A 26,009-nucleotide genomic window follows, 5' to 3' on the forward strand; every position below is an offset into this window, starting at 1 on the left:
ATTATTTCCTGACTTTTATTCCTTTTGGTGTTGGTCTGATCTTCTTTTTCTAGAACTTTGAGATGTAATGTTAGGTCATTTAGTTTTTGACTCTGTATTCTTTTATTGAATGAGCTCAATGCAGTGAATTTTTCTCTTAGTACTGCTTTCATAGCATCCCAGAGATTTTGATATGTTGTATTGGTGTTCTCATTTACTTCTAAGAATTTTTTTACTCCTCCCTCATGTCTTCTGCTATCCATGCATCATTCAGTAGTGTATTATTTAATCTTCAGGTGTTAGAGTATTTTCTGGTTTTTATTTTATCATTTATTTCTACATTCATTTCATTATGATATGATAGTACACAAGGTAGTATCTGTCTCTTTTTTTGTATTTGCTAAGAGTTGCTTTGTGGCATAAGACATGGTCTATTTTAGAGAACAATCCATGTGCTGCTGAGAAAAAAGTGTATTTGCTTATTGATGGATGGAATATTCTATATATGTCTGTTAAATCTAAATTATTGATTGTATTATTGATGTCTATGGTTTCTTTGTTCAGTTTTTGTTTGGAAGATCTATCCAGTGGTGAGAGAGGTATATTAAAGTCACCCAGTATTATTGTGTTGTTGTCTATTTGATTTCTGAAGTTGAGAAGGGTTGTTTGATGTACATAGGTGATCCATTGTTTGGGGCATAAATGTTTATGATTGTTATGTCTTGTTGATTTATGATTCCCTTAAGCAGTATGAAATGTCCTCCTTTATTCCTTCTAACTTTGGCTTGAAGTCCATGTTATCTGATATGAGGATGGAAACCCCAGCTTTTTAACTTAGTCCATGTACATGATTTGTTTTGTCCCATCCTTTCACTGTCAGTCTGTGGTTGTGTTTTCCTATGAGATGGGTCTCTTGAAGGCAGCATATTGGTGGATCTTTTTTTTAAAACCCAATCTGCCAGTCTGTCTTTTGATTGATGAGTTTAGGCCATTAACATTTAGGGTTATTATTGAGATTGCTTGTATTCCCAGTCATTTTTGGCTGAGTTTTGATTTTTAATTTGGTTTCTCCTTTAGTTGGCTATTCCTTTAGCGTAGTTCCTCCCTTTGCTGTCTTACATTGTTGTTTTTCATTTCCTCCTCGTGGAATATTTTACTGAGAATGTTTTGTAGTGCAGGCTTTCTATTTGCAAATTCTTTTAACTTTTGATTTTCATGGAAGGATTTTATTTCATCTTCAAATATGAAGGTTAGTTTTGTTGGGTTTAAGATTCTTGGTTGGCAACCATGCTCTTTTAGAGCTTGAGATATGTTGTTCGAGGCCCTACTAGCTTTTAGGGTCTGGGCTGAGAAATCTGCTGATCTGTATTGGTTTCTCCCTATATGTAATCTTATGCTTTTCTTTTGTAGTCTTTAAAAGTCTATCTTTATTTTGGATGTTAGGCATTTTCATTATAATGTGCCTTGGTGTGAATCTGTTGTAATTTTGTACAATTGATGTTCTGTAAGCCTCCTGCAGTTGATTTTACATTTCATTCTTCAGGTTTGGGAAATTTTCTGATAATTTTCATTGAATAGATTGTTCATTCCTTTAGTTTCTATCTTTGTGCTTTCCTCAATACCAATAGTTCTTAAATTAGCTCTTTTCATATTATCCCATAATTCTTGGAGGTTCTGTTTATGATTTCCTACCATCTTCTCTATGTTGTCAACTTTATTTTCAAGGTTAAATATTTTGTCTTCATTTTCTGAGGTCCTGTCTTCCTTGTGATCTAGTCTGTTGGTGATTCTTTCTATTGAGTTTTTAATTTGGTTCATTGTTTTTTTCATTTCAAGGATTTCTGGTTTTTTGTTTTTTTCCAGAATCTCTATCTCTTTATTGAAGTAATCTTTTGCTTCCTGCATTTACTCTTTTAACTGTTTATTGATTGAAGTGATCTTTTATTGCCTGCATTTGCTTTTTATATCATCCTTTACTTTGCAGATCATTTCTTTAATGTACATTTTGAACTCCTTTTCTGACATTTCTTCTATCATGCTGTCAATGGATTCTATTAATATAGCATCTTGGCTTGTTTGGGGTGCTTTCTTCCCTTGTTTTTTCATGTTGTTCTTGTATCTTCCCCTCTAACAATGTGGATCCAAGGTGTTATGGTTCCACCCTATAGATTTATAGTGTACCTGCCGGTTTTCAATACCTCGCCTTTAAGTGGGAGATCAATTAACAGTACCCAATGCCAATAATATGCAGCCTTAAACCAAATAGCCTCCATCAATACATTAATAATGTCATAATAAACAGAGATGATGTGACTGATTATTATCTACAGCATAAACAATAGGTTTACAATAAGGTCTACATTTCCAATGGTGGACAAAGAAAGGACATGAGAGGAGTGTAGGATGTGATGTTAATAATGTAAGAAGTGGGGCTGGAGATATGGCTCAGTTGGTAGAGTGCTTGCCTTGCAAGCACAAGGCCCTGGGTTCCAATCCCCAGCACCGCAAAAAAAAATAAATAAATAAATAAATTTTAAAAAATGTAAGAAGTGAGAATATAGAGGTACTAGATCATAGGAGGAGTGAAAGAAGAATCAAAAGAAGTTGGTTGTTAGTGGGAGAAAGAGCCTCCTGGGAAATAGATAAATAAAAGGAAAATAGAACAAGTTAAAAGAAGAAGAAGAATCATCAACAACAAAACTGTAGTATACTGTTCAAACCTCTCAGTCTTCAGTAGCCTGATGCATGAAAGGTATTTGATTTTAAAGATGATGGGGGGGCTGGGGAGATAGCTCAGTCGGTACAGTGCTTGCCTTGTAAGCACAAGGCCCTGGGTTCGATCCCCAGCACCAAAAAAAAAAAAAAAATTAATTAATTAATAAAGATGATGGGGATGTGAGAGCTGGAAACAAAAAAGAAAAACTAAATGGGGGGGAGTCTTGAAGGAGAATTGAACAGTTGCTTCTGTTGAAGTTCAATTCTTCTCTGCTCCATTCTCTTCTGATAGGTGTGGTTGGCTGGAGATTGCTGGTACCTCCACCCTCAGGATGGAGAAAGTTACTAAGGTGGGAGGATTAGACTTGGAGGCAGGACTCCTGAAGGCAGGGTATAACAATTGCTAGTCCCTCTGGAAGACTGTATCCCAGGACTCTCCTTTTGGGGTCTACTTGTATGACACAGGAGCTTGGTCTTAGCCCCTTTCCTCACAATTCCTGGTCTATCATTTAGTCTCTAAACTATCTTTCCTACTCCTGCCCTTTCAACTTTCCAGTCAGGAACCTCTCTCCTTGGAGGTCCTGAGGGCTGAGCCCTGGGACCCGTGCACCTGACTTGGAAAGCCTTTCTGTACTGGGCAAATCAGGACTGTGTGTTGAAAGCTGTGGACCAGCCACATAGCTGCAGGCACTGGGCCAGGTTGGTGGTTAGGAGATGGTTGGGAGACTGGAGATTGAGGAGCCAGAGGGCCCTATTGATTTCCAAACTGGTGGGACCAGGTGATTGGTGGAAAATCATAGACCAGGGTGATGTCAGGTCTCAGCAAATGCTGCCTGAGTTTACTCTGGCATCTGGGTAGATGCCAGCTGGTTAGCTGGATGAGCCAGGATCAAGATGCTCTCACACCTTTTCCGCATCTACCAACCCCTTGCAAGGCTCTCTCCTGCCTCTGGAGCAATATAGTGGCTATTAGGATACCTAGCAGGGATATCTCAGGTATAACCAAGCCTACAGGGCCCTTGGTAATGATTTTTCAGGTCCTGGCTGTTATCCCTGGGTGTAATCAGCCATGCCCCAAGTGGGTGGCAGCAGTAGTGGCTAACCTGTATGTATTTTGATAATGAGCTTCTAACCTCAGCAGGTTTCCCAGGATGGAAGGTGCCCCAACTAAAGATGGTGGTGGCAGCAGGGATAATTCAAGATAGTGGCAGAGGCATTCCAAGGTAGATGGTAGATGGGTAGCCACAGTGTGGAGTATCCATGAGTGGGGGTGGTGCAGGGCAGCACATAGATGGGAGGGCATGTACACATTGGGGCAGAAAGGGTGAGTCCGTGCATGTCAGGCATTGTGCTAGAGATCCACCAGGAGGGACTGAGGTGAGTTTCTTATAGTCAGCATATATTTGGGTCTTTTATTATTATTATTATTTTTTAATCCATTTGACCATTTTATGACTTTTGATTGGTGAATTTAAACCATTTACATTCAATGTTATTACAGACAGATATGAACTTGCTCCTGTCATTTAATTGTTTTCTGCTTGTTTTTTGTAAGTTTTTGTATGTTTTGTATATTTTTCCATCTATCTTATAATTTATTTTGGTGATTTGGTAGTTTTTTGGTTATTCTAAGATTTGGTTCTATTTTTTGTATCTATTCTAGTGAGGTTTGTACATTCATGAGTTTTGTGATAAATGTTATCATCTTTTTGTTTCTACTGTAGGACTCCCTTAAGTATTTCTTGTAGAGTTGGTCTGGTGATGATGAATTTTCTCAATTTCTGAAGAAGACTTTATTTCTTCTTCTTTTCTGAAGGATAGTTTTCCTGGGTATAGGTTTCATGGTTGGCAGTTTTTCTTTCCATTCTCTTCTGTCCTATAAGGTTTCCATTTTGAAATCTGTTGTAAGTCTAATGGGTATTTCCTTATATGTGATTTGATGCTTTTCCCTTGCTGTTTTTTAAGATTCCATCTTGTCTTATACTTTTGACATTCTCACTATAGTATTTTATTTGAGCATATGATTGTTCAGAGTACGTTCTTACGATCCTTTGTACTGGTGAAGATTTGTTTGGGTTGAGTATAGTTAGGGTCCTTTGAGCTTCTTGTCTCTCAATGTCCATATCTCTTTGAAAATTCAGAAAGTGTTTAGCTATTAGTTTATTAAACAGGTATTCAGTGCTTTTTCTCCTTATTTTTGCCTTTGGAATTCTTATAATGAAGATATTTGTTTGCTTAGCATATTCCATAAGTTTCATAGGCTTTCTTCATTTCTTTTGAGTCTTCATTCTTTCTTTTGGTTCACTGAGTTAATTCAGAAGACCTGCTATCAGGTTCAAAATTCTGTCTTCTGCTTGTATATATGCTGTGTTTTTTTATTTCACTGAAGTCTTTAATTCCAAGATTTCTGATTGTTCCTTTCTTTTTATGATATCTGTCTCTTTGGTGAATTTCTCATTTATACCCTGAATTGTTTTTCCAATTTCTTTATATTGTCTATCTGTATTCTTTTATATATCACTGAGTTTTCTTAGTATCATTATTTTTTATTTCTTTTCAGGCATTTTATAGATTTTTCTTCAAATTGGGACTTCTGGAGAATTATTGTTTTCCCTTGATCATTTATTTCATGTTTATTGTGTCTCTACATCAATGTCTGAGCATACAGTATATCAGTCAGTGTTATGGTTTGGATCTGGAATGTTCCCCAAAAGCTCACATGTTGAAGGCTTGGTAACCATTGAAGCAACATTCAGAGGTAGGACTTTGGGGAACTGATTAGATCATAATGGCTCTAACCTCATGAATGGATTCATCTACTGATGGATTAGTAACATAATGGACTATTGAGAAGTGGTGGAAACTGTAGGAAATAGGACCAATATGAGTGGAATGAGTCTTTGACAGTGTGCCCTTCGAGACTATATAGCTGCCTCTCTCTCTTCACTCTCTCTTCTCTCTCTCTGCTTCCCAACTGCAATGAGGTGAGCAGCTTTCCTCCACCATGCCCTTCTGCCCTGACTTACTACTTACCACAGGCCTAGAAACTATGGAGCCAGTTAGCCTTGGACTAAAAATTCTGAATCTGTGAGCCAAAATAAAATTTTCTCTTTTAAATATTTTTTTCAGGCATTTTGTCACAGTAATGGAGATCTTGCCTCCAATTTTATGGAGTAGCTTTCACAGGAAACAGTTTTTCATTTGGATGGGATATGAGTTGTCACTTGGATAGCTGCTTTGGCTTTGATTATAAGTGAGCTCAAAAATGTAGCTTCTGTATAATACTTCATTTTTTATTGATGTTAATACTGTTCATGATTGTCTCAGTAGTCTGGACTGCAGTGACTTATGACTGCAGTAAACATAGACTTCCAAAGGTGCATGTCTTCAGGCTCCACAGAGTCAAGCACTAATGTCACCAGAACTTATGGTGACAGCTACCATGGTCTCCATGGTACAGGATATGGAGAAGATTGTCCCCAGACCCCTTGGACAAGCATAGGTGACACTAATGTTTGGGCACCAGCATCCATGGTTCTTGAGCCACAGGATATGAAGGAGACCTTACCCAGGACCTTGGGCAAGGAGATATCTGGACCTGTGACACCAGAAGCCAGAGTTCTGGAGCTTTCCCCAGGTCCCACAGGATGAACATAGATAATGCTGGAGTCTCTGTCACCAGTAACCATGAGCTCTAGGTTGTGGAACACAAAGAGAAGTTTCCAAGTCTCATGGGGTGATTGAGGTTGATACTGGGTTTTGTAGCACTATTAGCCACAGTTGTGGAGTTGTGAAACCCACATGATACCTTGATCCCAAGGGAAAAACACAAGATGCCAGGACTTTTTGCACCTATATCTGCAGTCCTAAGGCCATGGACTGGGATATAGACTCTGCATGTTCCCATGGGGTAAATGGAGTTAGTACCAGGAGATGGGACTACTGGTAGCCAAGTTTCTGGAGCCACAGGATGCTTCTTGGACCTTTCTCAGACCCTCATACTCAAGATGTGTGAGGCCAGACTTTGTACCAGGTAGCTCAGACCCGAGAAACTTGGGAGCCCTTTCTTAGTTTCTGTGGGACTTGAGCCTGTGGCTATAGCAGCCAGTGTTCCTGGAGCTGCAGGATGCTGAGGAGGCCGTCTTCCCACCCTGTGAGGTGCTCACAGACCCAAGGCTTTTGTAGTGTCAGGGGCTGGTTCCTGAGACAAGATGGCATCCAGCCGTGACTGCCCTAGCAGCTTGGATTCTGGGGGTTGGGAGAGACCCAAAGTGAGTTCCTTCTTTGGAACAAGCAGTTGCTTTTAAGCCAGTTATCTCTCCAAACTGGATGTAAAGCCTTTGAAAACCATGGAATTCTGCAGGTAGAACTGTTAATCTGCTGCTCTGACTAGAGTTGCTGGCACCTTCTTGCTCATCTTTTCCTGACGGCGTGGAATCTGTGTCCCCAAACCCCCAAACATGGAATGGGATTTGTTCTTTTCTCTTGATTGCCTTTCCAACTCTGCATGCCATTTAGGGATTCCATCTTTTCCTTGCTGATTTCCAGAGTTCTCCTTCAGTCACTTTCCTAGAAATATCATTTTCCTCTGTTGTCCTGGTTTTTCTATGTGCATTGTGTGCAGGGCACCTCTTTTCGGCCATCTTGGATCTAAATGTTTTTAATATCATCCCTGGTGTCACAGTTTTCGTCAGAACTGAAACTAAAATTCATGTCAACTTTTGATCTTGATGTTCTTCATAGCCAAGATACATACATATATATATGTATATACATACATATATATATGTATGTGTATACATATATATATATAGAGAGAGAGAGAGAGATAGAAAAAGAAAGAAAGAAAGAGAGATAGAGAGATAGAGATAGTATATGTTGATCTCAAACATTGTACCAGACTGCAAACTCCATAAAGGTCAAGGCAGTGACTGAATTTTTTTCCATGATTAAATTTTTTTTAGTACTTAACATGGTACTGGGTGCTCATTAAACATTTGTTGAATTAAAGGGTTCATAGAGTATATAATCAGATTATAAATTAAAATTTATACTTTAATTTATGCTCCTTTTCTTTAAAAAGGAGCAACGTGATTAGCAAGTAAGAGAAAGAAATGAAGACTGATGTAAACATTCCCCACACACACACTGCTCCTGGGCTTCAGTGCTCTGTCTTTGCTAAATGGACCACCAGACTCCAGAAGATGGTTGAGTAATGTGCTGGGCCTGCTTTTATAAAAACAATCGTTTCTGACACCCTAGTGCTCTGCCACTCTCTGAAGTACTTGTTTACACTGAGCTGGTTGTCCTTATTTCCTTGCTCCCACCTAATCTTTTACAGCCCTTTCCCTGGAATCTCTGCTTTTCAAACCTTGAAGTTTTACCTTTTAGCTCTCCCTCTCTCCCTTACTTCCTTTGTAACAAGTTACCGAAGCACATTCAATCTCTCTGCCGCTTCTGTTTCTCCTGCAATCTGTCTTACTGCCTTGCAGCAGAAGGTCGTTGTCCTCCCAAGGCCAGCTCTCTGACTCACTGTTCCCTGTTTGATCAAAAGCTAAATCATCCTTAAACCCTGGTTTTATTTTGTCTTTTCCCCTACTTAATGCTCCAGTGATCAGATTGTCACTCTTCGACTTAACACTCTCAAGTGCTATCCCATTCTATTTGATTGCCCCATTAGTCTTGATCTAAGTTCCCTTTATTTTCATCTCTATGTTTCTTTATGCCTTCCTGTATTTGTGGCTTAATTCATATTTTTCCTATTTGTCTGGGCCAGATCAAAGTTTTGTTCCTTAATCCTTGTATTCATCAGTCTTCTGTAACTGAGGCAAATATAGAGAGAAAAGGTTGTGGTGGTGCATGCCTGTAATCCCAGTGGCTTGGGAGGCTGAGGCAGAAGGATGACAAGTTCAAAGACAGCCTCTGCAACTTAGCAAGACACTGTCTCAAGGAAAAAAAAAAAAAAAAAAAAAAAAAAAAACAGGGAAAAAAGGCTGGAGATGTGGCTCAATGGTTAAATGCACCTGAATTCAATCCTTGGTACCATCAGAACAGAGCAGAGTAAGGAAAGGATTTAGGTGCTCATGGTTTTAGAATTTCCAGTCTAAGATCAAGCAGCCCACTGCTTTGGGTCTCTGATGAAGTAACACAATATGGCAGGAGAAGGTGGCAGAGCAAACTACTCACCTCATCACTAGGAAGCAGAAAGAGAAAAGAGCAGTGGTCCCATGATCCCTTTTTTTAAAAATTTATTTATTTTAATTAAAAAACATAAATTTACATAGGGCAATGTTGTTTGATTCATTCTGTTATTTTTTCCCTTCCCCCCCACCCCTCCCACCCCTCTTTTCCCTCTATACAGCCCTTCCTTCCTCCATTCTTACCACCCTACTTATCCCTAACCCTAAACCTAACCCTAACCATAACGCTACCCCTCCTACCCCCCACTTATATGTCCTCATCCACTTATCAGTGAGATCATTCGTCCTTTAGTTTTTGGAGATTGACTTATATCACTTAGCATGATATCCTCCAATTTCATCCATTTGCCTACAAATGCCATAATTTTATTATTCTTTATGGCTGAGTAATATTCCATTGTATATATATGCCACAGTATCTTTATCCATTCATCAACTGAAGGGCATCTAGGTTGGTTCCACAATCTGGCTATAGTGAATTGAGCAGCTATGAACATTGATGTGGCTGTATCTCTGTAGTATGCTGATTTTAAGTCCTTTGGGTATAGGCCAAGGAGTGGGATAGCTGGATCAAATGGTGGTTCCATTCCAAGCTTTCTGAGGAATCTCCACACTGCTTTCCAGAGTGGCTGCACTAATTTGCAACCCCACCAGCAATGTATGAGTGTACCTTTTTCCCCACATCCTCACCAACACCTATTGTTGCTTGTGTTCTTGATAATCACCATTCTAATTGGGGTGAGATGAAATCTTAGGATAGTTTTGATTTGCATTTCTCTTATTACTAGAGATGTTGAACATTTTTTCATATATCTGTTGATTGCTTGTAGATCTTCTTCTGTGAAGTGTCTGTTCATTTCCTTAGCCCATTTGTTGATTGGGGTATTTGTATTCTTGGTGTAGAGTTTTTTGAGTTCTTTATAGATTCTGGAAATTAGCGCTGTATCTGAAGTATGATTGGCAAAGATATTCTCCCACTCTGTAGGCTCTCTCTTCACATTACTGATAGTTTCCTTTGCTGAGAGAAAGCTTTTTAGTTTGAATCTATCCCAGTGGTTGATTCTAGCTTTTATTTCTTGTGCTGTGGAAGTCCTGTTAAGGAAGTCTGATCCTAAGCCAACAAGTTGAAGGTTTGGACCTACTTTTTCTTCTATAAGATGCAGGGTCTCTGGTCTGATTCCGAGGTCCTTGATCCATTTTGAGTTGAGTTTTGTGCAGGGTGAGAGATAGGGATTTAGTTTCATTCTGTTGTATATGGATTTCCAGTTTTCCCAGCACCATTTGTTGAAGAGGCTATCTCTTCTCCATTGCATATTTTTGGAACCTTTGTCTAGTATGAGAAGATTTTATTTATTTGGGTTTGTGTCCATGTCCTCTATTCTGTACCATTGATCTACCTGTCTATTTTGGTACCAATACCATGCCGTTTTTGTTACTATTGCTTTGTAAATAGAGTTGAAGATCTGGTATTGCAATACCCCCTGCTTCGCTCTTTCTACTGAGGATTGCTTTAGGTATTCTGGGTTTCTTATTCTTCCAGATGAATTTCATAATTGCTTGCTCTATTTCTGTAAGGTACATCATTGGGATTTTAATTGGAATTGCATTGAATCTGTATAGCACTTTAGGTAGTATGGCCATTTTGACAATATTAACTCTGCCTATCCAAGAACATGGGAGATCTTTACATCTTCTAAAGTGTTCTTTAATTTCTTTCTTTAGTGTTCTGTAGTTCTCATTGTAAAGGTCTTTCACCTCTTTTGTGAGATTGATTCCCAAGTATTTTATTTTTTTCGCGGCTATTGTGAATGGGGTAGTTTTCCTAACTTCTCTTTCTGAAGATTCATCACTTATGTATAAAAATGCATTGGATTTATGAGCATTGATCTTGTAACCTGCTACTTTACTAAATTCACTTATGAGTTCTAAGAGTTTTCTGGTGGAATTTCCAGGTTCCTCTAAATATAAAATCACGTCATCAGCGAAGAGGGATAGTTTGAGTTCTTCTTTTCCTATTCGTATCCCTTTAATTTCTTTAGTTTGTCTAATTGCTCTGGCTAGAGTCTCAAGAACGATGTTGAATAGAAGTGGTGAAAGAGGACATCCCTGTCTTGTTCCAGTTTTTAGGGGGGATGCTTTCAGTTTTTCACCATTTACAATGATATTGGCCATGGGCTTAGCGTAGATGGCCTTTACAATGTTAAGGAATGTTCCCACTACCCCAATTTTCTCTAGTGTTTTGAGCATGAAGGGATGCTGTATTTTATTGAATCTTTTTCTGCATCTATTGAAATAATCATGTGATTCTTAACTTTAAGTCTGTTGATATGGTGAATGACATTTATTGATTTCCGGATGTTGAACCAACCTTGCATCCCTGGGATAAAACCCACTTGATCGTGGTGCACTATCTTTTAAATATATTTTTGTATATGATTTGCTAAAATTTTGTTGAGAATTTTTGCATCAATGTTCATTAAGGATATTGGTCTGAAATTTTCTTTCCTCGATTTGTCTCTGTCTGGTTTAGGTATCAGGGTGATAATGGCTTCATAGAGTGAGTTTGGAAGGGTTCTTTCCTCTTCCATTTCAAGGAATACTTTGAGAAGTATTGAAATGAGCTCTTCTTTAAAGGTTTTGTAGAATTCGGCTCAGAACCCATCTGGTCCCGGACTTTTCTTTGGTAGTAGGCTTTTGATGACCTCTTCTATTTCATTGCTTGAAATTGATTTATTTAAGTTGTGTATGTCCTCCTCGTTCAGTTTAGGTAATTCATATGTCTCTAGAAACTTGTGGATATCTTCGAGGTTTTCTGTTTTGTTGGAGTATAGATTTTCAAAATAGCTTCTAATTATATTTTGTATTTCACTCGTGTCTGTTGTGATATTTCCTTGTTCATTCTGGATTTTAGTAATTTGAGTTTTCTCCCTCTTTCTCTTTGTTAGTGTGGCTAAGGGTTTATCAATTTTGTTTATTTTTTCAAAGAACCAACTCTTTATTTTGTTAAGTTTTCCGATTGTTTCTTTTGTTTAAATATCTTTGATTTCGGCTCTGATTTTAACTATTTCCTGTTGTCTACTACTTTTGGTGTTGGTCTGCTCTTCTTTTTCTAGGGCTTTGAGCTGTAGTGTTAAGTCATTTATTTGTTGATTTCTACTTCTTTTGTTGAATGCGCACCATGAAATAAATCTTCCTCTATGTACTGCTTTCATAGTGTCCCAGAGATTTTGATGTGATGTGTCTTTGTTCTTGTTCACTTCTAAGAATTTTTTAATTTTCCTCCTGATGTCTTCTGTTATCCATTCATCATATAATAGTGTATTATTTAATCTCCAGGTATTGGAGAAGTTTCTGTTTTTTATTCTGGCATTTATTTCTAATTTCAATCCATTATGATCTGATAGAGTACAAGGTAGTATCTCTATCTTCTTGTATTTGCTAACAGTAGCTTTGTGGCATAAGACATGGTCTATTTTAGAGAAGGATCCATGTGCTGCTGAGAAGAAAGTGTATTCGTTCTTTGTTGGATGGTATATTCTACATAAGTCGGTTAAGTCTAAATTGTTGATTGTGTTATTGAGATCTATGGTTTCTTTATTCAATTTTTGTTTGGAAGATCTATCCAGTGGTGAGAGAGGTATGTTAAAATCGCCTAGTATTATTGTGTTGTGGACTATTTGATTTCTGGAATTGACAAGGATTTGTTTGACATCCATGGATGAGCCACTGTTTGGGGCATAGATGTTTATGATTGTTATGTCTTGCTGATTTATGCTTCCCTTAAGCAGTATGTAATGTCCTTCTTTATCCCTTCTGACTAGTTTTAGCTTGAAGTCCACATTATCTGAAATGAGGATGGATACTCCAGCTTTTTTGCTGTGTCCGTGTGCATGGTATGTTTTTTCCCATCCTTTCACCTTTAGTCTATGGGTATCTCTTTCTATGAGATGAGTCTCTTGCAGGCAGAAAATTGTTGGATTTTTCTTTTTAATCCTGTTTGCCAGTCTATGTCTTTTGATTGCTGAGTTCAGGCCATTAACATTCAGGGTTGTTATTGTGATATGATTTGTATTCCCAGTCATTTGACTCATTTTTGTTTTTTGACATGATTTGGTTTCCCCTTTATTTGGCTATTCCTTTAGGCTAGTTCCTCCCGTTGCTGATTTGCATGGTTGTTTTTCATCTCTTCCTCATGGAATATTTTGCTGAGAATATTCTGCAATGCTGGCTTTCTTTTTGTAAATTCCTTTAGCTTTTATTTATCATGGAAGGATCTTATTTCATCGTCAAATCTGAAAGTAAGTTTTGCTGGGTATAAGATTCTTGGTTGGCATCCATTTTCTTTCAGGGCTTGAAAAATGTTGTTCCAGGTCCTTGTAGCTTTTAGGGTCTGGGTTGAAAAATCTGCTGATATTCTTATTGGTTTCCCCCTGAATGTAATTTGATTCTTTTCTCTTGCGGCCTTTAAAATTCTGTCTTTATTTTGTATGTTAGGTATGTTTATAATAATGTGCCTTGTTGTGGGTCTGTTGTAATTTTGTATATTTGGAGTCCTATAAGCCTCTTGTACCTGGTTTCCATTTCATTCTTCAGATTTGGGAAATTTTCTGATATTATTTCATTGAATAGTTTGTTCATTCCTTTGGTTTGTTTCTCTAAGCCTTCCTCAATCCCGATAATTCTTAAATTTGGCCTTTTCATGATATCCCATAATTCTTGTAGATTCTGTTCATGATTTCTTACCATCTTTTCTGTTTGGTCAACTTTGTTTTCAAGATTAAATATTTTGTCTTCAATATCTGAGGTTCTGTCTTCCAGGTGTTCTATCCTATTGGTTATGCTTTCTATGGAGTTTTTAACTTGGTTTATTGTTTCCTTCATTTCAAGGATTTCTGTTTGGTTTTTTTCAATATCTCCCACTCTTTATTGAAATGATCTCTTGCTTCCCGTATTTGCTCCTTTAACTGTTGATTGGTGCGATCATGTAATGCCTGTATTTGCTCTTTCATCTCCTCGTTTGCTTCCCTGATTGTTTTAATTATGTACATTCTGAACTCCCTTTCTGACTTTTCTTCTGCTGTGCTGTCATTGGGTTTTATTGATATAGTATCTAGGTTTGTTTCGGACATTTTCTTCCCTTGTTTTCTTATATTGGTCAGATGTCAGTGGGACTTTGTGATATTGCAGAATTCTTCTATTGGCTTATATTGTCCCTGTAGATTTCCAGTGTATCACCTTCCTGCCTTCAGTAGCCTGAAGTCTTGGAGTAACTTGATAATGCAGTGCTTCCAAGGAAAGCTGCCCCTAGTCCTCTACTGGTTCCAGGACTTGGAGCTGGTTCTGTGTGGAAAGGCCCTCACTGGGCGGTCTGCTCTGAGAAGCTAGCCTGGAAAGGCACTTCCTGCCAGAGGGGGCCGGGCTGCGGGCTGCTTGCAGAAGTCCCTGGCTGCCCTGTCTTGGTCCCTGAAGCAACCTGCGGGCAGGAACTCGCCGCCCTGGTTCAGGGAATTGAAGCTTGGTTCTGTCCCATGATCCCTTTTGAGGGGATATCTCCTGTGACCTCAAGACCTCCCACTATATCCCAGCTCCTAAAGGTCCAAAACACCTCCCAGTGGTTTGTACTGCCACTTAGTGATCAAACGTTTAACACCAAGACTTTGGAGCTCATTCAACATGCAAACTATAGCAATCTTTTTGGGACCTCTTTAAGGGAAATAAAAAAAATACAATATAAGACTAACGAATTAGGGACAGAGCTTAGAAAATGCACAAGAAAATGAGGGACTCTTTCTTAGTGCATTTTGCACTGTTATAACAGAATACCTGAGACTGGATTATTTGTAATGAACAGAAATGCGTCTGCTCTGGTTCTGGAGGCTGCCATCTGTCTAGTGCCCTTCTGCAGCAACGTCACATGGCAGAAGGTGAAAGGGAGACAGACCTGATATCCTCATCCAAATTGGCATCCTCATCAACTGACTGAAGAAAGGATCCTGTTGTAGACCACTTTATAATGTAAGACCCATAGAGTCTTACATTTTAAATTTAGTGATCACTAAAGAAATAATGCTTATTCCTTAAATTATCACAAAGATGATTACGTTTTCCCCAAGTTTCTAACATGTCATTTTAAAAAGTATTCATGAAATACGAGCTGCTGGTGGAATCAAGGTACATTTCAGTTATGTACTGTATAACATTATATAAATTTTTGTATGATATTCTGATCTCTACATATGGGATGGCCTTATTTTTAGAGATCAGTTGTTACAACAGTCATGCATGAGCTTTTTGATGTGCAATAGATATGAAACCTTTTTATTCTAAGAAAGCATTTTTTTAAAAAACTTGAAAGTCTTCTCATAGTTGATAATTACAGTATTCAGAGAATCCTATGCCAAGATTTATTTATGTATGTTTTTACTGTCCTTTAGATTTTGGGCAGGTTTGTGAGAAACTCATTGATCTCTGGGGCCCACTCTGCTGTTGCAGGACTCACCCAGGAAGGCCTTTTCAGAGTGAACGGGAACGTGAAGGCGGTGGACCGCCTGCGGCTGCAGTTCGAGAGCGGGGCACGCGTGGAGCTGCGGGAGGACGCGGACGTGTGCGCGGCCGCCAGCCTGCTGAAGCTCTTCCTGCGCCAGCTGCCCGGGGGCGTCATCCCCTCCACGCTGCACCCTCGCTTCATCCAGCTCTTTAAGGGTTAGGACTTTCTCTTGGGAGTTAAAACAACTTTATTTTTCAGTAAAAGCTATGCTTTTAAATATTTAAACTGCAAATATTAAAATAAGCTGTTGGATGTCTGTGGTCTTTCCGTATGTCCATCTTGCTATTTCATGCCTACAAGACATGATACTAAACTGATTATGAAATGCAGGTATTAAATGGAATTTCTGGATGGTTGGCAAATGAATTCTTCAGTAACATGATATCAAAAAGCCCTGATGCTTTGGGGTCAGAGAAATTCTTTTCTGACTAGTAACTGCCATAGAAGAATAAGATGTCAAAATCTGTTTACAAAATATGAATCGATTACATGGTATCCAGCTAGTGACCTTGGACATTGGAAGCTCACTGATGTACTTGCTTTTTCTCATAAGCAAGAGTGAGTCCTGAGAAAATTGCATTTGTTTGATGAGGCAAAAAGTGGGTTTTCATTGCAGTGTGAAGTGATTTTTAAATAAAAGAACTACCTTAAGTGTAACAATTATAAGGCAATACAGTAAGAAAAATGACTGACCTTTGAAAATCTATGATTTCCTTATTTTTGCCAAGTTAGAATCAAAAGGGGGAAATGTGTTCGTGAGAGTGTTAGTGGCCAGATTAAGAAGGATGCTACTTAAATTCCTTTACAACAGTGGTGTGACAATTCAGGTGTAGCATACCAAAGAATGGGATGTGAGAAGTCCAGGGAGGCTGAACAGGAAGGTGCCAGAAACATTTTATCCCATAGAAGACCATTTGCAAATATTAGGAGCTAACATTTGGAAGAGTGACCCCTAAAGGTCCATATATAAAGGCTTGGTTCCCCAGAGTGATGGTCCTGGGAGGTGCTGTGGACCCATAAGGAGTGAGGCCTAACCAAGGAGAGGGAGAAGGAGAAGAGGAAAACAAAACAAAACAAACAAACAGAGTAGAAATAGAATAGAAAGAAAAAAAAAAATATATATATATATAAAAGAAGCAAGGCCTACTTGGGAATGCATCCTTGAAAGGGACTGTGGGACTTTGTTCTCTTCCTTCAGCTCTCTCTCTGCTTCCTGGCTCAAGATAAAAGTGCTTGCTATGACGCATTCTCTGGCCATGATGTGCTTCCCTTGTCAGAGACCCAAACTAATGGGGCCACTCTACTGTGGACTTGAACTCCAAAACCATGAGCCAGAATGAACATCCCTTTAATTTTTAAAGAGCCTGTGTCAGATATTTCATTATAGTGATGGAAAGCTGATACCTTGGGTAAAAATGACTGGTGACCCTCCTAGCCAGCCACTAGGGAGGGAGGCGCATCTTAGCTCCTGAGGCTCTAGTGTCAGAAATGCCTCCTTGCCTGGCCCCTTCGCACCCCTCCACAGCTCCTGGCTTCTGGTGGTGACCTTTAGGTAGTCCTCTTGGAAGGGTACCCTTGTCCTCTCTTTTCCTTCAAAGTTCTATCTGGTCCTCCAGAAACATGCACATTTTTGCCAAGTTCTTGAAATGGAGGTCATTTTGGACCCGGGGTAGAGCGCTGTCTCTGTTCTGCCACTCAAGGGCACCCCTAGACAACCAGCTTCTGCCTCAGCCTCCTCCAGGTGTCCCAGATTCTCTCAGAAGTTTGAATCTGCACACTCCCAGTGGTGTTCTGATGCCCCCTCTCTAGGCTGGGGAAAAGGAAGAGGAATATTTTGTCTGACTGCTCTCTAATCTTTAACTCCAGATTTTAAGTTTCAGATTACTGCTCAAATATCCTTAAGGTAGATGATGGCCCATGGCTTACCACATCTGCTTTTGCTCTCACTTTAACAAGTTCTGTATACCTGCTTGGAATGGTGGGCCAATCACAGTGTTACCTTTGAGGGCCTCAAACCAAGAGTGACTGTATTAGTTTGCTAGGTCTCCCATAACAAAATACCACAGACTGGGTGACTTAAAGACCAGAAATGCATTTTCTCTCAGTTCTGATGGCTGGAAGTGCAAGATCAAGATGTCCACAGGTTTGGTTTCTGGCAAGATCTCTCCTCTTGTCTTCCAGTGGGTCATCTCATTGTATCCTCACGTCTTCCCTCTGTGTGATTGGTTTCCTGATGTTTCTTCTTAAAAGGATATCAGTCTTGACAGATCTTCATTTAACCTTAATTGCCTTTTTTAAAGGTTCCAAATATAGTCACATTTTGAAGTACTGGCGGCTAAAGCTTCAACATGAATTTGGGCAACACAGTTCAGTCCATAACAGTGACACAGCAGGAAAGATCCCAGAAGCCTTGTCTATTTTAAAAATTACTTTGTTTATAATCTTAGTCACTTCATTTTTTAAAAAATGACTTTATTTTCTAAAAAAGGCATGATATAATCAGAGATAAAATTATATACTGTTGTATCCTATTGAAAATAGTGATATGAAAGCAAAAAATGCAGAAATATTTGTTCTGTTTGTCTACATGGCTTTTAAGCTTTCTCAATAAGTGACATTAAGTGACATGCATTTGCAACTTGTTATTTGGAAGCTGAACTTTTTCATGTTTGTACATATGAGCATTTCAAAGAAGTAACCATTGCTCCTTACAAGGATAAAATACCTTATAAGGTATAAAATACCCTCACAAGGGGTATTTTATCCAGGTCACAGGGACAAGAAGTTTTAAGATAAGTTCTGAAAATCATTTTTAAACATTTGCCACCAAATGTTTAATCAAATATCTTTAGTATCCTTAATATTTTTCTATATTACTATATATTCTTAGTACTCAAAAATCACATGAATTTCAGAAGCATTTATCATATTTCCTAGAATAGTTTTCTTCTGACAAGCATGCCTGGCTTTAGTATTTTGGATACAATTTATAGTAATAATTTTATTATAATGTAGTTCTCTGTAATTTTTCTTCTTCTTAATTGTCTGGTTCTTAGGGTCCAAAATATTGATTATGTAGCCAGGAACAGTGGCACACCTGTAATACAAGTGACTTGGGAGGCTCAAGCAGGAGGATCATAAGTGTGAGGTCAACCTTGGCAATATACTGGAACTCTATCTCAAAAATAAAATGTCTGGGGTTGGGGATGTAGCTCAGTTAGTAGAGTGCTTGCCTCACGTGCACAAGGCCCTGGGTTTAATCTCCAGCAACACACACAAGCACAAAATTAAAAAGGCTTGGAATCTAGATCAGTGGTTAGAGTGCCCTAGATTCAAAATTTGGCACTGTTAAAAATTTTTTTGATTATGTATATAAAAGCAAGTATAGGGAAGAGATGAACTTTTATTCTCTGAAGGGAGAAATGCATTTTAATTACAATCACACACACAGGAGTCCCACAGAATACAAGACTCAAAGAAAGGCCAGTGATTGAAGATTGTAGTAGCATTCTGAGCCACAGAAAGGAACAGAGGCTGGGGGTGGAGGTTCTGGGTTGGGGTGTGACACAGTTACAGGAGAATGAGAGGATGAACAGTGTAGTGAACAAAGGTTGTTTTCTTATGCAGATTAGAAGTCTCTGGTAGTATAAGTAATCTGTCAGTCACTTCTGATGGTAGGAGGACCTGTCTTCAGATACAGGAACTTCAGAGAAGGCAGCTGCTGAATTTTTTGTGCCCCCAGTGCTCTGGGTTTGCAGTATTCAGCCCTGCCAGAGCAGCATATTAGGCTCGATATTTCCTGAACTTATTCCCAATAGGGTCATCCTACAAACAAGACTAGTTATATAGTCAACTTTAGGGTATGTAAGCTTCTGCACAAGTAACAAATTTTGTTTATAAATATTATTCTCTCATTCCCTGAAAATCTGAGACATTGGATAAAGAATACTAGTTATGCAATCTGCTAAGTAGAGGGAATAAAGCATGCCTCAGGTGTCAGACAGCATTGCCCCTATAAAATAAAATTCACGTCTATAATAATTTGGGTAAAAAAATAGATTTAAAAGAAAAATGGGTGCCGTGGCACACACCTATAATCCCAGCAACTAGGGAGGCTAAGACAGGAGGATGGAGAGTTCAAAGCCACCCTCAGCAAATTAGCGAGGCACTAAGCAACTCAGTGAGACCCTGTCTCTAAATAAAATACAAGAATGGGCTGGGAATGTGGCTCAGCGGTTAAGTGCCCCCTAGTTCAATCCCTGGTACCAAAAACCAAAATACAGTTACTGTGCTCCTGCTGGTTTCTCCTGACTGAGATACTCTAACAATGGAGGGTAAACACTACAGCAAGGTAAACCTGATTCCCAACAGTAAATTGCCTGCCCTTTTGTTTCTTGGTACTCAGATTGAACCCAGGGCCTCACCCACACTAAGGCAAGTACTCTATCACTGAGCCATATCCCCAGCCCCCGCCCTACTGTTTTTGTTTTTTTGTGGTACTGGGGACTGAACCCAGGGCCTTATACATTCAAGGCAAGAACTCTGCCAACTGAGCTATATCCCCAGCCCAGGCCTTACTGTTTTTATTGCCTACTGAAAGCAAAATTACACTTGGAAGTCATAGTGTTCTCATCTCCCCTTTACATTTTCTTTTTTTTTTTTTTTTTTTTTTTTTTTTTTTTTAAAGAAGGGGGCTCACTGTGTTGCCCAGACTGGGCTCAAGCTTGTGATCTTAAGTGATCTTCCTGCCTTAGCCGTCCCAGTAGCTTGGACTACAAGCTTGTACCATCTCCACTTTCCTACTATAAAATTGCTTTGATACAATTCCCTTAGGGAAGACTACCCCACTTTCATAATTCAGTCCTCATAATAACATTAAGAAGTTTTCATGATACTCCATCACAACTCAATGTCCTATTTCTTTTATCTTTTTGAAGTATTGTTATGGCCTTTGAATTGTATCCTCTGTAAAGAGGCTATAAGAGTAAACCATATCATGTTTGAATATGTCCAAAATTTTCAGATCAAGCTCCCCTCTTCCTTGCTTGGTAAGATGGAATTTTGGAGCCCAAAGTAAGTGTTTTTTCAGACATGTAAGCCAAACCCAAACTGCAAACTGACAGCAGTTTGGATGCTGCCTGTGTGTGTCCCTGCTGCTCACCATCTTGTAGATCAACAGTGGTCCTCTGTGTGGGAAAAAAACTGTTTAGATTCATTTGTTTTTATCAAAGATTAACAGCTTTGGACTTGCCTAGTGTCTGAAGCTTTGCGATCACATTGCTTTAAATTCGCAAATCAATATACCTGCACACCAGGTATACCATCACAGACTTCTGTCTCCAGAGTGTTTGTTTCCCTCAGAGACCTGTGTAGACAATTCACATTTAAGAGAGACACTCTAAAGGACCTTCAGTGACCATCTTTTCCTGTTGTCATGTTAAGCTTATCTCTCATTGCAACAACTCACCTTCCTAAATTGAGGTTTGCAGTGTAATGATCTCTGTGGCATATTCCATGACTTTTGATCTTTTATCTTTATTTTAGTAAGTCAGCAGTATATGAACTTTGTATGTTTATCATCTTAGGTGTGTTTTGGAAACAGGTATGAGTTCTAAGCAATAAAAATATTGTAGGGTAGGATTCATTTAATTTAGGATTAACTAGAAATCCTTTATTTCAATGCTCCCTATTGAAAATCTTCTATAATTGTTCCAGAACTACCTGGTGCCTGTGTATGAGAACCAGCCCCAAGGTGCCATGAGACCTAAGAAAGAGGCCGACAGATCCGGAATTGAACAGAGTACATTTGGGCGCTTACTGACAGAAGTACGTTCCTGGGCAGCTGCAAGACTAAGTGGGTCCTTTTTGCCAGGCATGGTGGCTCACACCTATAAACCCAGCAACTCAGGAGACAGAGGCAGGAAGATCACAAGTTCAAAGACAGCCACAGCCACTTAGCAGGGCTCTAAGCAACTCTCAACGAGACCCTATCTCTAATAAAATACAAAAAAGGGCTGGGGTCATGTGACTCAGTGGTTAAATGTCCCTGGATCCAATTCCTGGTAGCCAAAAAAAAAAAAAAAAGTCTTTTCTGTCTACAGTTGACTTTTGGCAGAACCTTTGTTTCTGTCAGGGGCCTGGATTGGACAACTCATCTAAGAGAGACTCTGAAAGACCTTCAGAGTCAGCCACCAGGGTCAGGTTGTAAAGCTTCACGTACCATTCTAATGGTTTTGTCTATTTATAATCCCTGGAAAACTATGCTGCAAAAACTGACCATTCTCTGGCAGTACTTAAGATGGCTGCAGCCATGTCAAGCTGAACCTATGAAAATACTTCTAACTCATAATTGGATATTCTTTTGGTTATATTATGACTGGAATTGAATCAGTATATCAATTTTTTTGTTAACTTCTACCTAGACACTGGATGATACAAACAAAAGACTAAAGATCCTCATTTTAAGGGGTGTGCAGTTTGAGGAGGTAGGATGTGTGTTACATATATTCTGTGGTGCTTCAAATGAATGATAAGAAGATCTGGTCAATGGTAACTAAGAAGGGGAGAATAATATGAGCCTGGGTTATGGTGGCCAGAGACTTCGTGGTAAAAGTAGGAGTGTGGAACATGAGATTAACTTGGAGAGAGGAAAATCTTTTAGGTGAGGAAAGGACATGAGCAAAAACATTGTAAGACAGAATTTTGTACTAGAATCCGTTACCCATAGCAATGGAAGATTGACAAAAGAGGACTCAAAAGGCAGGTCGGACCAAATGGTGTAGGATCTTGAATATTAGGCAAAGGCACTACTGTTTGTAAATAGTAAATTCTTTGAAGGAATGTCATTTGATGGAAGATTTTAGACAATGCTGTGTGTAAGATGGTTGAATGGGAAGGTGCTGGGTGCAGGGAGAACATCTAGAAAACTGGTAAAAATATCTAGATCATGGCCCTAAAGACCTGTATCATTAAATGGTTGACTGTAGAATTTTTTAAAAAATTGTAAAAATATACATAACATTTACTATGTGTATGTGTGTGTGTTTCTGGGCATCAAATCAAGGGCCTTGGGCATGCCAGGCAAGTGCCCTACCACAAATCTACATCCCCCATGTGTACGACATTTGCAGTGTTGTACAGACTTTAGCACTATTTCCAGGTGTTCTTATCATTCCAGATAGAAACTGGTAACAGAATATTAAAAGAAGGCTGCCAGAGATGTTAGAAAGAAAACATGAACAGAATATGAGCTGAGAAATAGATAATGAGAGTAAGAAAGGAGTCAAAGATGACCCTGAGGTTTTGAGTTCAACTGACTTGAAAAGTAGTGAGGAACAGTGTGTTGTCCCTATGCTAGGGAAGATGCACAGAACCAGGAGGACCTTGGTGGCAAAGGACGGTTTGTCAGACTTGCGCATGGATGCTAATAAATTGGAAAGCAATTTTGAGTCAGAGTTTTAGTTGCAACACGGAGAGCTCCCAGAAGACTCTGTGCTTTGACAAGACCTGAGGCAAATGGTGTTCTTTTGTCTTCAGTGATTCACATCTTTTCCATCCATACCTAGAGTAGAGAACCCTTAGTAGGAGTGGTAGCACTTTAAAATTTGATAGGCTGTCCAACCCAGTCTTTTGTTCTGAAGGAAAAGACAGACAGTCTGTGACTCTCTAGGAACCTCCTGTGGTTGACTTATGTGCCTTCCTGCTTCCAGAGGAATTGGGACTTAGCCCAAAGACTCATGCTGTTAAGCTTGGTAGGATCTGATGATCTTCTTATGGGGGCTTTACTAATTGTCTGTCCTGACTTCCAGCTGTTTTTATTGAAACAAGAAGAGAAATATAATTGATCCCCTAATGAAAGTAAAGGAAGTCAAGAGGGAAGGTTACTGGGGTCCCTGATGAGAAACTCACTTTAAGTAGGTGAGTACAATGAAGGTCAGTGCTAAGGAGGGGAACCCATCATGGGACACCATTATCCATATTTCTAATGCCACTTCTGTGCTTACTCAGGCTTGACTTTCACTGCCCACCCTTGCTTTCTTGGTTATGAAAAGACAGTCATTTAATATGATTCTCTTCCATTTTTTCACTTTCACACTTGAAGTTTTTCCTCTTTACCTTTTCTCTGTTCTAACTACTTTGTCCACAAAACAGTACAGAGTAATGAGCACTTAGCTGCCCAATGATTGGGAAAAAGGAAGGGAAAGGGAAAAAGAGGGGGTTCCATTTGGAGTTAAGATGAAGTTTCCAAAATTTTTGTCCAAATTAATTGAAATTCTGTTTGAACTTCTAATTATTGGTTGAGCTGGTGAATGGACTAAATTCATAAATTCTTTGGGACTCTTTTTGGATTGACTACCAACTATCAATAATTTTTACTTCGTTATATTTTATATAATTCTAATGAAAATTTTAACCTGCAAATATATGTTGCCTGTTATATATAGCAAAGGAGTCTTTTTTTTTATTAAAAATCATAAATTTACATAGGGCAATGTTGTTTGATTCATTGTTATTTTTTTCCCTTTCCCCCCACCCCCCACCCCTCTTTTCCCTCTATACAGTCCTTCCTTCCTCCATTCTTACCACCCTCCTTATCCCTAACCCTAAACCTAACCCTAACCCTAACGCTAACCCCTCCTAACCCCCATTATATGTCCTCATCCGCTTATCAGCGAGATCATTCATCCTTTAGTTTTTTGAGATTGGCTTATCTCACTTAGCATGATATCCTCCAATTTCATCCATTTGCCTACAAATGCCATAATTTTATCATTCTTCATTGCAGAGTAATATTCCATTGTATATATATGCCACAGTTTCTTTATCCATTCATCAACTGAAGGGCATCTAGGTTGGTTCCACAATCCGGCTATGGTGAATTGAGCAGCTATGAACATTGTTGTAGCTGTATCTCTGTAGTATGCTGATTTTAAGTCCTTTGGGTATAGGCCAAGGAGTGAGATAGCTGGGTCAAATGGTGGTTCCATTCCAAGCTTTCTGAGGAATCTCCATACTGCTTTCCAGAGTGGCTGCACTAACTTGCAGCCCCACCAGCAATGTATGAGTGTACCTTTTTCCTCACATCCTTGCCAACACCTATTGTTGCTTGTGTTCTTGATAATTGCCATTCTATATGGGGTGAGATGAAATCTTAGTGTAGTTTTGACTTGCATTTCTCTTATTACTAGAGATGTTGAACATTTTTTCATATATCTGTTGATTGCTTGTAGATCTTCTTCTGTGAAGTGTCTGTTCATTTCCTTAGCCCATTTGTTGATTGGGGTATTTGTATTCTTGGTGTAGAGTTTTTTGAGTTCTTTATAGATTCTGGAAATTAGCGCTCTATCTGAAGTATGAGTGGCAAAGATATTCTCCCACTCTGTAGGCTCTCTTTTCGCATTGCTGATAGTTTCAGCAAAGGAGTCTTTATTGATATTAAATTGATAAATTGCCCCTCAATTGTTCAGTTGAGGTGAAGACATTGGTTTTGGCGCCTTATCACCCACATAATAAAATGAGGACACTGTCCTGTTATAACAAGTTTATAGTTTTGTTAGGAGCATACAACATATATACAAAGCATGGAGTAAAGTGAGATTACAAGAGAGAGAATTAATCATTTTCAAGTCAGATGATCAGAGGATAAGGAAAAGGTTGAGTGGGGCCTGCAAGTGGTATGCCCTTCAGGCAGCAAGGACTGTGTGAGGAAAGACACTCAGAAATCACAGCCTGCAACTGGAACAGGAAGTGTAGTGTGTGTGTTGGGGGGAGTGGTGTATTGAAATTGAATTTGGTAAACTTCCAGTAAAATTATTATTAATCAAATCCTAAAGTGGCACATTCCTAAGTTATTTTATCCTAAATAAAATTTATCATCTTCAATGAACATGTTTTCCTTTATTTGAAAAATATTCAGCCAGGCATGGTGACACATGTAACTGTAGTCATAGCTATTTGGGAGACTGAGGCAGAAGGATCACTTGAGCCCACTAGTTTGAGACCAGCCTGGACGATATAGTGAGACCATCTCAAAAAACAAACAAACCAACAAACCCCAAATAAATGCACATAAAATTAGCAAATGAATGCATATGTCTTTATAAACAAGAATAAAATAAAATAGGAAGCCATAAAGAACACCAGGAGTCATTGCCTTTGGTAGATCTGTCTTGCAGAGAAACTTAGTTTTAAATGGGTTAGCTATCACTTTTGGTGGTTGCTTTCATTTGATAATGTAGTGTTATATCTTGATTGCTCACTTTTAACATTATTTCATAGCTTTTGCTTATGAAATATGTGAATTAGTACATTTGTCACTTCTTTCAGTTTCATCCAGTATTGTTATAGCATAGTTTTGGTCAAATTCATAATTAATGTTCAACTTGTCATGACCATGCAAGGGTGTGTGCATGCATGTATGAGATAAGTGAGGTTTATTTCCTGGTGTTAATATTTGTCTTTTTTTTTTTTTTAATTCACATGGTTTTCTATAAACCTGTCCGCAGGTTTTTTCAAGGTGCTCCACCAAGTCCTCCTTAACTTTTTGCTATTGTTCAAAAAATTCACAT

The 26,009-nt window shown here is 38.8% G+C and overlaps 1 protein-coding gene across 8 annotated transcripts in view; it reads left to right on the forward strand.

Moving 5' to 3' along the window:
- The window catches only part of FAM13A (family with sequence similarity 13 member A), a 378,453-nt gene that overhangs the window by 78,348 nt on the left and 274,096 nt on the right, over window positions 1-26,009 (forward strand). For 7 of the 8 annotated variants that reach the window (XM_079153220.1, XM_079153218.1, XM_079153221.1 and 4 more), the window contains one exon: window positions 15,387-15,596. In XM_079153220.1, the coding sequence (XP_079009346.1) occupies window positions 15,387-15,596 (210 nt within the window). Of the gene's footprint in view, window positions 1-15,386; window positions 15,597-26,009 lie in introns of those variants that run through there. The other variant, XM_079153223.1, reaches the window with a different exon arrangement.

Source organism: Sciurus vulgaris (assembly GCF_902686455.1).
Source record: "Sciurus vulgaris genome assembly, chromosome: 9".
Classification (NCBI taxonomy): Eukaryota; Metazoa; Chordata; class Mammalia; order Rodentia; family Sciuridae; genus Sciurus; species Sciurus vulgaris.